The sequence below is a fragment of the Rana temporaria genome, chromosome 6 (genome assembly GCF_905171775.1).
Source record: "Rana temporaria chromosome 6, aRanTem1.1, whole genome shotgun sequence".
In the NCBI taxonomy this organism is placed as follows: Eukaryota; Metazoa; Chordata; class Amphibia; order Anura; family Ranidae; genus Rana; species Rana temporaria.
In genome coordinates, this window is record NC_053494.1 from 135,374,108 (window position 1) to 135,386,303 (window position 12,196).

Sequence of the window (12,196 nt, forward strand, 5' to 3'; positions counted from 1 at the left end):
CGTACCGAACGCGAAAAACCGTAGTGGATCGCCGTAAGTACTAATTTGCATACCCGACGCTGGTTTACGACGCAAACTCCCCCCAGCGGCGGCCGCAGTATTGCATCCTAAGATCCGACAGTGTAAAACAATTACACCTGTCGGATCTTAGGGCTATCTATGCGTAACTGATTCTATGAATCAGTCGCATAGTTAGGAAGCCCCTAAAACAGAGATACGACGGTGTATCAGGAGATACGCCGTCGTATCTCTTTTGTGAATCTGGCTCAAAGTGACTAAGCTCCATACATTATATAATGTAGAAATATCACATAGCAATACTGCTATATAGAGAACAGCTACTGTTACTAGAGATATCTCAGTGCATGTGGAACTACAAGGTCCAGCTTAGACAGTGAGATGTTCTCTGACACGTACAATTCACAATCATTATAAACACAAAACAAAGCACGTGAGCACGCAGTGCTGTCTAACCATCCTAGTCCCACCCACTGAGCTTCGGATTGGACAGCTGTCATTAAAGTCCGCCCCGTGATTGGTTGAGGGAGAGGGGCGGATTTTCCAATGCCTTTTCACCTCTTTACACAGCTGTACTTTGTTCCTGTATAGAACACTCACACTGTGAACATGGCAGCTACAGGGCGTCTGGTTAATGCAGTGGCTGTGATCACCATCAACCACCCTCCTGTCAATGCTCTCAGGTAATCATAGTGTTATTATCTGTGTATTGTACTAACCTCTTTATGTGTACATTAGATTTACAACCCTCTGATCGCTCCTTAGAAACTCCTAACAAAGTCTTTTGCATTTTGAATGATCCTGCATATTTATTGGTCAGTACAGTCATTTACAAGTCTGTATTCACTGAGCAGACAGTCCTGTTGTTGGAGCATGCTCTGTTTTGTGTATAATATCAGGAAGAAAGGAGTACAGATTTCTGTAACCTCTGGGGGATCTGAGGACTGGTTTTGTTCCTCATCAATGCTTGTGCAGGCTCTTGAAGTATTTAACTTGCCTAAGGCCCCCATGCACACTGAGCGTGTAGCCCCTGTGCGTCCAATCCCTGGGGTTTCTAGTGTGGCTAGTAGGGACAGGCGCTGTGTCCATTCCTACAGCCTGGCTATGATGGGCTGACATATGCTGTGACTGGACACTGTACTGAGTGGTACCTGTGTTTAGGGCTTTGCATTCAAGGATGTACGCCTACATCCAGCGTCAGAATATTGCTAGACCTATAGGCTGCAGGCAGTGGGACTGGTCACACAAAAACATCAGCATTGGACGCACAGAAGCTGAACACCCATAGCTAGATTTAGAGATGTTTACGCCGGCGTATCAGTAGATACGCCGTCGTAACTCTGAATCTACGCCGTCGTAAATGTAAGCGTATTCTGGAAACCAGATACGCTTAAATTAGGCTAAGATACGAGCGCCGTAAGTCTCCTACGCCGTCGTATCTTAGGGTGCATATTTACGCTGGGCTCTAGGTGGCGCTTCCGTTGTTTTCCGCGTTGAATATGCAAATGAGCAAGATACACCGATTCACGAACACCTGTCGCAATTAGTTACGCCGTTTACGTAAGAGATACGCCGGCGTAAAGATAAAGCTGCTCCCTAGGTGGCGCTACCCATGCAAGGTATGGACGTCGGAACAAGCCAATCTTTTTGCGTCGTTTGAGTAAGTCGTACGCGAATAGGGCTGTGCGTAAGTTACGTTCACGTCATAGGCAGTGTTCGACGTATCTTAGGCATTCTATCCGACGCATGCGCACTGGGATACGTCCGCGGACGGCGCATGCGCCGTTCGTTGATAACGTCATTTACGTGGGGGTCATGCTTAATTTCCCTAAAACACGCCCACCTCTTCCTCATTTGAATTAGGCGCGCTTACACCGGCCCATTTACGCTACGCCGCCGTAACTTAGGACGCAAGTGCTTTGTGAATACAGCACTTGCGGCGGCGTAGCGTAAATACCATACGCTACGCCCGCACAAAGTTACGCTGCCCTACCTGAATCTGGCCACCAGTGTGCATGTGGCCTAAGGGTTCATCATTAGGGTTGTCACCTCATCCCTTTAAAACCAAACGCATATTTAATTATGGCTGTGGCTGATTAAGGTCGTAATTAAACTCCCTTGGTGCTTTATCTGCATTAAATTAGCCTCAGAACTAAGGATGAGCTTTGGCGTGTTCGCAAAGCCCACGTGCAGAGCCCGCCAGGAAGTTGGCACTGTGCTGCGCTAATCATAGGCAGTTAGACATTGTCCCAATGCGCGGCTGCAGAGATCGTTAAATGTCTCGCTGCCTGTGATTAGCGCAGTACATACTTCCTAGCGGGCTCACACGTGGGCTTTACGAACATGCCGGAGCTCATCCTTACTCAGAACATGTGTACTTTATGTGTTAAGGTTTAACCTTTTGTGTTTTTTTGCACACTTGTTTAACCACTTAAGCCCCGGACCATTTGGCTGGCCAAAGACCAGAGCACTTTTTGCAATTCGGCACTGCGTCATTTTAACTGACAATTGCAACAATTGTGCGACGTGGCTCCCAAACAAAATTTATGTCTTCTTTTTTTTTTTTCACAAATGGGGCTTTAATTTGGTGATATTTGATCACCTCTGTTTTTTCTTTTTTTGAAAATAGAGCGACAATTAAAAAAAAAAAAGCAATATTTTTTTTTGCTGTAATAAATATCCCAAAAAAATAAATACACTTTTGGTTTGCGCAAAAGTTATAGCGTCTATAAAATAGGGGATAGTTTGATGGCATTATTATTAATATTTTTTTTTACTAGTAATGGCGGCGATCAGCGTTTTAAAAAAAAAAAAAATTATTTATTTTTTATTATCGGTACTGCGACCTTATGGCGGACACTTTGGACACTTGACACATTGGCATTTTTATAGTGATCAGTGCATAAAAAAAATGCATTGATTACTGTAAAAATGTCACTGGCAGGGAAGAGATTAACACTAGGGGGTGAGGAAGGGGTTAATTATGTTCCCTAGGTGTGTTCTAACTGAAAGGGGGTGGGACTGACTAGGGGAAATGACAGATCGCTGTTCATACATTGTATGAACAGACGATCCGTAATTTCTCCCCCTGACAGGACCGGGAGCTGTTTACACACACAGCTCCTGGTTCTCGCTCTGTAACGAACGATCGCGGGGGATCGTGCCCGCCGGGCACGCGCCCCTAATGGCTGGAATGCAAAATGATGTATAGCTACGTGATTTCACGCAGCCGAGCCAACCTGCCGCCGTATAACTGCGGCGGCTGGTCGGCTAGTGGTTAAAGTGGAGTTCCACCCGAGTCACGCTCTGTGCAGTGGGAAACGGGCAGTGAAGTCGTAAGGCTTCACTGCCTGTTTCCCTTAGTCAGAATGGAGGCGCCAGGACCGAGCGATCGCTGTCCGGGGCCCATCATTGCAGGCGCCTAGGACAGGTAAGTGTCCTTATTAAAAGTCAGCAGCTACACTGTTAGTAGCTGCTGACTTTTAACCACTTGACCACCAGGCACGTAAACCCACTTAATAACCAGACCAATTTTCGGTGCTCTCACAATTTGAATGACAATTACTCAGTCATACAACATTTTACCCAAATGAAAATTTCGTCCTTTTTTTCACACAAATAGAGCTTTCTTTTGGTGGTATTTAATCACCGTTGGGTTTTTTATTTTTTGCGCTATAAGAGAAAAAAAGACTGAAGATTCTGTAAAAAAAATAATGAATTTTTCTTTGTTTCTGTTATAAAATTTAGCAAATTTAGTATTTTTCTTCATTCTATTGCATAATATGAAAGATGAATTTACGCCGAGTAAATAGATACCCAACATGTCACCCTTCAAAATTGTACACGCTCGTGGAATGGCGCCAAACTTCGCTACTTAAAAATCCCCATAGGCGACGTTTTAAATATTTTAACTGGTTATATGTTTTTAGTTACGGAGGAGGTCTAGGGCCAAAATGATTGCTCTCGCTCTAACATTTGCAGCGATACTTCACATGTGTGACTTGAACACCGTTTTCATATGTGGGCGGGACTTACGTGTGCGTTCGCTTCTGCATGCGAGCACACGAGGACGGGCGCTTTAAAAAATATATATATTTTATTGTTCACTTTACTTTTACTTTATTTTAGTTTGACACGTTTTTCCGCAAAAAATAAAAATGTTTGATCACTTTTATTCCTATTACAGGGAATGTAAACATCCCTTGTATTAGGAATATGGCATGACGGGTCCTCTTTACAGTGAGATATGGGGTCAATAAGACCCCATATCTCACTTCTAGGCTGGGAAGCAGGGTATTGTGGGGCATTGTGGGGCAGTGTGGGGGTATTTCAGAGTAGTGTGGGGGTATTTCACATTATGGGTATGGAGCAGAGTATTGTTAGTATGGGGCAGGGATGGCTGAGCAGGGATGGATGGCTGGATCTGTGACTGCATTTGTCACAGATCCAGCCCACAGCACTCGTGCTGCATCCGCTCTCCCCTCTCCTCTCACACTGTACCGTTCGGAGCGATCGCGTGGTAAACCGCTGCTATCAGCAGCGATTTACCGTGGTCCGTGATGCACATTCCCGTGTGCGGACCCCAGGGGGCGCACAGGAGCGCAATTCTGGGAGGACGTTCATGGACGTCCTCCCAGAGTTAAGGAACCGCCTTGTAGACGTCTTTCGTCTATAAGGTGGTGATTAAGTGGTTAAAGGAAAACAAATAAATAAATAAAATGTATAAAAATTTGCGGGTGGAATCCCGCTTAAAAAAATAATTTTAGGCCTGAAGATTACACAAAACCCGCAAATATTATATATTTTTTGAAAGCAGATACCCTAGAGAATAAAATATTGGTAGTTCCAATTTTTTACTGCAAAGGTGTAGGAATGCAAAAATTCTGTAAAAAAAAAACACACTAACATGAATTTTAGGGCAAACAAATGCAATAAATTACTAAAATATAAAAGACGACGAGGGTGCACCGAGTAAATAAATGCCTAACATGCCAAATGTAATTTTTTTTTTTTGTGTGCCTAATGAAATGGTGCCAAACTTCAGTACCCTATATTTTCTATAGGAGATGCTTCAAATGCTCCCTATATCAGTTTAGTGTTACGAAGAAGGTCTTGTGTTAGGATTATTGCTCGCTCTCTGGCGGGTGCGGTGATATGCAACATGTACACAGGTGTCTGTGTAAATATATGTATGTAGGAGGGGGCCTCAATTTAAACTTTTTATTTTTTTTGCAATCATTTTTTATTTATTTTTGGATGATAGGTTCTCTTTATTGAGATATGCAGGGTCCAAAAGACTCTGCATGCCTCCTCTGTGCTCCACTTAATGTTTTGCAATGCAGATCGCATTGCAAAACATTATTTCTCGGGTGAGCTAGCCGGTGTAGTGTCACAGTTTGCTGCCTATCGTAGAATGCTGCGGAAGTCACGTCTTTTTTTTTTAACATCCTCCAATCCACGGGGATGTTAAGGAAAGAGCCTGTGATGCCGACCGAGGTTTCACTGGTGTGCACTGTCGTGAATCGATTGGAACGCATCGCATTTGCGTTTGGAATGCATCGTGCATGCGCAGTTGGCCGCCACGTGACTTCCGGAGCATTCTAGGATAGGCAGCAAACTGTGACAATACACCGGGACACAGAGCTTGACCTGGAAGTGATGTCAGACGTTGTTTTCTGGGTCATAAGAAGAAGGGTGGACGCGTGTCCGCTCTTCTCCTTCCCCCTCCAGCTGCCGGTGTCTTGTCGGGCTGGTTCCTCCATTGATATGGTTCCTGCCTCGACTGCTCAGGCGCAGTAGGAGGCCACAGAAATCTCCGAGCCTCAACAGCTGATCGTCAGCTTAGACGAGCTCGCTCCCGCTGCCTGAAGCCTGCTTATACACTAGTACACACCGCTCTACACAGCAAGGGGCGGATGTGGTATTGACCAGTGTTTTTTTGATTGGTTATCCACGTCGCTCTATACAGCAAGGGGCTGTATCACATCCGCCTCTTGCTGTAAAGAGCGGCGTGGATAACCAATCAAAAAAACACTGGTCAATACCACATCTGGCCCTTGCTGTGTAGAGCGGCGTGTATAGAGTGTATAATCAGCCATCGGGAGCGAGCGCGTCTACAGCTGACGAACAGCTGTTCCCGCTCTGAGTTTTCCGTTGGCTCGGAACCATATCGATGGTAAGAACCAGCTCGTTAGAACACCGGCACCCGTCATGGAGCTCCCTGGCCCGCTGATGGGCAAGCGGAGCCCTGTAAGCATGGCGTAGCATGGTGGTGACGCCGGTATCAGGGGTGTATGAGTGCGATTGAGCTGCAGCACTGCCTCACGAATGCTTTTTACCTGACAGGCAGAAGTCTGCCAGTCAATTTCCCACATAATCTTGGTAGCTGCTGCCAATGGATTGTGTGTAATGCCACTCGATGTTGGGTCTGTGCAACATACGAACCTGGCAGCGAAAGGATTAAGGCTGGGTTCACACTTATGCAAATTGGATGCGGATTTCCTGCATCCAATTCACATGACAGGAGACTGTGACCGGCTCTCAATGGAGCTGGTTCACACACCTTCGGGGCGGCCATGGTCTGTACTGGAAAAGGATCCTGTGTGTCTTTGGCTCGGTTTCAGGTCCAAATTCAGGTAAAAACTTGGATCTGATTCGCCCCTGAAATTGAAATCAGGGATGCACCGCACCCCTTCTGGGAGCCGCAGCTAGTGTGAACCCAGCTTAAAGGGATGAGATGGCCACCCTATCCATCATGCCAGTTGAGCTGTGATGGTTTGCATAGATGGACGCAGGCTCAATGCAAGATGCACATAGACAATTGTTTTTTTATGTCTTGTTGACCTCATAAAGTTTATGTAGAAATGCACTGCAAACTGCATTAACACAACTTTATGCTGCATTTCATGCAATCCACCGCTTTACAGTATGCTGTGGTGCATAGAGTTAAATCAAATCATTTTCTGTGTGTTTTATTTACAGTTTTGTTGCAAGCATTTTTTCTTTACACCACATGCAGTGCTCCCCCTACCCCCCATCAAAAAAGCATGACCAGTAGGTTATATGGGTTCCAATGGCATAGTTTATAGTGGCATAGTGCTTTTTGAGTTCCGGGGGGGTTGTTGGGAGTACAACATGCTGCTTTTTATGTACTGTACTGGAATGCAATAAAACATCCGGAACAAAACTGGAGGATGTTTTTTTGTGGTGTAAACTGGCCCTCAGTCTCTCATCCCAACTGTTCAGATATGCGCAATATAGGAAATGCACTATTTTCCAGTTGGGTGGTCAAATTTTAGGGCCCGTTAACCACTTCCCTACCGGCCCATAGTAAAATGACGTCCACAAAGAACCTCTGCCGTTCAGAGTGGACGTCATGACGTCCTGGGCTTTGTGGGGGGGGATATCTGAATGATGCCTGCAGCTAGAGGCATCATTCAGATATCCTTCTCTTCTGCCGGCGATTCTGCACAACGTAAGAACGATCATAGCGGCGGTTCCGCCGCTAGATCGTTCTTACAGGCGGCGGGAGGGGACATCCCCCCCTCCCGCCGCCATCCGGTGCTTCTCCGGGCTCTCCCGTGCCATCGGGGGCCCGGAGAACGAATCGTCCGGCGCTCGCAGGAAGCATAGAGATGACTGGTGACCAGATGGTCACCAGTCATCTCTATGACCGTCGGAGGACCCGGGCGCGATGTGATGACGTCACGCCCGGGTCCCCGTAAGTAAACAAAGCCGCGATTGCGGCTGCTAAGCAACAGTAAACATGAGATCGGTGAATTTTTTTTTCACAGATTTCATGCTTTCAGGCCTGGAGGAGAGATGTGGGGTCTTATTGACCCTGCATCTCTCCATAAAGAGGACCTGTCACACACATTCCTATTACAAGGGATGTTTACATTCCTTGTAATAGGAATAAAAGTGATAATAAAAAAAAATAAAATAAAATAAAAAAGTGTAAAAAAAGAAATAAATATGTAAAAAAAAAAAAAAAAAAAGAAATACATTTTTTTTAACGCCCCTGTCCCCAGTAGCTTGCGCGCAGAAGCGAACGCACACGCAAGTCCCGCCGACATATGTAAACGCCGTTTAAACCACATATGTGATGTATCGCCGCGTGCGTTAGAGTGCCAGCAACAATTCTAGCACTAGATCTCCTCTGTAAATCTAAACTGGTAACCTGTAAAAAATTTCAAAGCGTTGCCTATGGAGATTTTTAAGTACCGAAGTTTGGCGCCATTCCATGAGTGTGCGCAATTTTAAAGCGTGACATGTTAGGTATCTATTTACTCGGTGTAACATAATCTTTCATATTTTACAAAAAAATTGGGCTAACGTTACTGTTTTGTTATTTTTTTTAATTCATGAAACAATTTTTTTCCAAAAAAAAGGCGTTTGAAAAATTATTGCGCAAATACCGTGCAAAATAAAAGGTTTCAATGACCGTCGTTTTATTCCCTAGGGTGTCTGCTAAAAAAACATATATAATGTTTGCGTAGTTTGCGTGATTTGTACATGTAGGAGAGAAGTGCCAGAATAGGCCCGGTATGGAGGTGTGTATAAAAGCCCTGTATGGAAGAGGTTAACATAAGTGTTGTGATAATGCATGGCAATGAATGACATACACGTTGGTGCGTTTCACTGGGTCACCATTTCCAACCAGTCCACACACCAAAAGGAAAAATAGTGTAGTGACAAATAGTTCTTGGCTATCTGTGCTCCACCACCACTCATCTAGGAGAAAAACAAACTCGCCAGATAACTAAAATATAAAAAGCTTTTGTAGAAATCAAGTCCTTTAGAACAGGGGTCTTCAAACTACGGCCCTCCAGTTGTTCAGGAACTACAATTCCAATCATGCCTAGTCATGTCTGTGAATGTCAGTGTGTTACAATGCCTCATGGGATGTGTAGTTCTGCAACAGCTGGAGGGCTGTAGTTTGAGAATACCTGCCTGCAGAAGCTCAGAAAAACAAGATTCATCACATAGCACAATATAGCCTGGACAAACTGGAAACTAAATTGAGCGCTTGCATTCGTGGCTGCTAATATGCTAGCACTAACATGTATAGCCAAACAGCAGAGGCACACGCCGTTCCTAGAGCTCTCGGCGTGTACATCACTTATATTAAAAATATGCGATCTAACGACTTGTTATGAACCTACTAATTCATTCCGCTATTGAAGTATTTTGTTTGTTATACATCCCTACTGATTAGCTGAATAGATCTAGAATTTTTATATCTACTAATGATTTATTACTTATTATTGATTTTTAAAGTGGTTGTAAACCCTCAGGTAGAACTTTCACCTACAGGTAAGCCTAGATCAAGGCTTACCTGTAGGTGCCTGCAATATCTACTTAAAGGGGTTGTAAAGGTAAAAAACAATTTTTTTTTTTATCCCCCCCCCCCTAAATGGCGCCTTTTACCTTAGCGCAGTCCTCCTTCACTTACCTCATCCTTCGATTTTTGCATTTAAATGTCCTTATTTCTTCTGAGAAATCCTCACTTCCTGTTCTTCTGTCTGTAACTCCACACAGTAATGCAAGGCTTTCTCCCTGGTGTGGAGTGTCGTGCTCGACCCCCTCCCTTGGACTACAGGAGAGTCAGGACACCCACTAACACACAGCTCCTTTCTCTATCTGCAATGTAGGGAACGTCCTGTCTCTGCTGTAGTCCAAGGGATTGGTTATACAGATAGGTGTAGGCTGCAGATTATCAGCACTCCCTGTCATATAGACCTCCTGCTGGCAGGGTCAAAATGGCATCCAGAGAGAGCGAATCGCACCAGCCCTTTTGATTTCCTCTCCCAGCAAGCTGTTTTGTGCACACAACATTCTGTTACCGGTAGTCCAGATTAACCCTGCGGATAGTGTCACTTCCTCATCCCAGACTACATGTTCCACGATACTTTGCTCTGAGTCTTCACATAGGAGAAAAGAACACACAGAGCCCAGCATGCACTAGAGGGAGCCAAACCCATTAGAACAATAAAGAAACTGTCCCTTAATCATATACCTAGTAGCAACCCTTGGCTACATAAGGGTGCATTCACACCACGATTTTGTCATCCTTTTTTTACTCACGATTTTTGCTTTTAAATCGTCCAAATCTGTATGGCAAAACGTATCCATTCACTGCCATTCATTAATTTAGGTCCCCAAGTGCATCCGATTTGATCCGCATCCGATTTGATACGATTTAAAATCGTATCAAAAAACGTGTTTGCCCACGATTTTTGGTCCTGATTTTAAATCGTATTACAATCGGATGCGGTTCAAATCGGATGCACTTGGGGACCTAAATTAAATGAATGCAAGTGAATGGATACGTTTTGCCATACGATTTCAAACCTACAATCGTGAGAACAAGATAACGCTGCAATAACTTTCATGAATTTCCATAGGTATTTATAAATATATGACAGGGAAAGTCATTTTAACCTGTATTTAGCTGATACAAAGTAACTTGTCCGAAACACCAAATATAATAAAGAGGGGTGCAGAGCGAAGGCACTATAATCTACAATTCAGGCTGGAGAGTACAGACCAGAAATCCGACAATATAGTACAGAAGAGTGTGGAGAAATTACTATATAGTATAGAAAAGCGCAAATGAATGACCTGTCAGCATGTATAATTTTACTGATTCAGATATTATACAAACCTTAGGAGAAGAGAGAGTTTAGCTGATACAAAGTGACTTGTCCGAAACACCAAATATAATAAAGAGGGGTGCAGAGCGAAGGCACTATAATCTACAATTCAGAAAAGTGCAGAGAAAATACTACATAGTAAAGAAGGGTACAGAGAAATGACTACATAGTAGAAGGGTGCAGAGAAATGACTGTCACATTTTAGTACAGAAGAGTGCAGAGACATCAACTTATAAAGTACAGACGAGAAATCAGTCTATAGGGTACAGAAAAACCTTAGCATAAAAACGTGCACATGAGAGACTACATACAGTAGTCCTGATGATACACTATATAGTGCAGAAGAGTGCAGAGAAATAAGCTTATGGCACAGACAAGTCACATACTGTAGTATAGAGACTTGCCCAGAAATACTATATAGTTCAGACAAGTCATGCTACATACAGAGGAGTGGTGTCTGTCTGTCCCTTGTGCTCTTCTGTACTATATTATAGCATGACATGTCTGTACTATATTATAGTCTTATTTCTATGCACTTCTCTATACTATATAGTGTGACTCGTCCGTACGATAAGCTCAGAGTGAAGAGAAGACATTGCTGCTTTCTGAAGTGTAAAGCCCTGAGGGGGGATTGGGGGCTTTGCACCTGTAATATGCGGCCGCAGGATAGTCAGTGCAACTTATAGTGGGTAATGACCAACATAGGCATTTCAGTCATTGATAATGAAATGTGTTCCCGCATAGGATAAATTCTGATTTGCACCTAGTGACAACCTGTAATTCTAGTTTCAATTTATCTTTATAAAACATTCCGTGGTAGAAGAGATATTATTTGTGTGAAATAATTATTTAATTTTCGTTTTACAGCCTTTTATGAAGCAAATGTCAGACATTATGCATTTCCATGCTTGTTCTGTGCAATAATGTCTGGGAAACAGAAAATGGCCATTGCCAGACATTATTTAAAATCAGGATCCGATTTTTTAGTGACATACGATTCCATCCGATTTTGTCACATACGATTCCATCCGATTTAACGCTCCGTTTATCGGATGGTAAAATCGTGGTGTGAACCTAGCCTAAGGGTTCAAGGAAATGGCGGAAAGCAAGCTTCCTGATGACGTGGAAACACTAAAAGCATTGAGGCAACGCACTCGCCTGCACTGTCGTTACTTCCGGTATGCCTGGTTCCAAGCTATGGAGTATTGGAACGCACGCCGAGAGCTCTAGGAACGGCATGTGCCTCTGCTGTTTGGCTTTACATGTTAGTGCTAGCATATTGGCACCCACAAATGTAAGTGTTCAATTTAACAATTTTGTTTCCAGTTTGTCCAGGCTATATTGTTCTATGTGATGAATCTTGTTTTTCGAGCCTCTGCCTTTACATGATTCTAATGCCCTGTACACACGATCGGTTCATCCGATGAAAACGGTCTGATGGATTTTTTCATCAGATATCCGATTAAGCTGACTTTCATCAGTCGTGCCTACACACCATCGGTTAAAAAAACGATCATGTGAGA

General features: G+C 43.8%; 1 protein-coding gene across 1 annotated transcript in view; it reads left to right on the forward strand.

Annotated features, from left to right (window-relative positions):
- Nucleotides 1-597: 597 nt before the first annotated feature.
- EHHADH (enoyl-CoA hydratase and 3-hydroxyacyl CoA dehydrogenase) overlaps nt 598-12,196 on the forward strand; it is a 107,371-nt gene continuing 95,772 nt past the window's right edge. Inside the window, exon 1 of the mRNA XM_040357407.1 lies at nt 598-701. Within this exon, the coding sequence (XP_040213341.1) occupies nt 628-701 (74 nt within the window). The 5' untranslated portion in view covers nt 598-627. The remainder of the gene's footprint in view (nt 702-12,196) is intronic.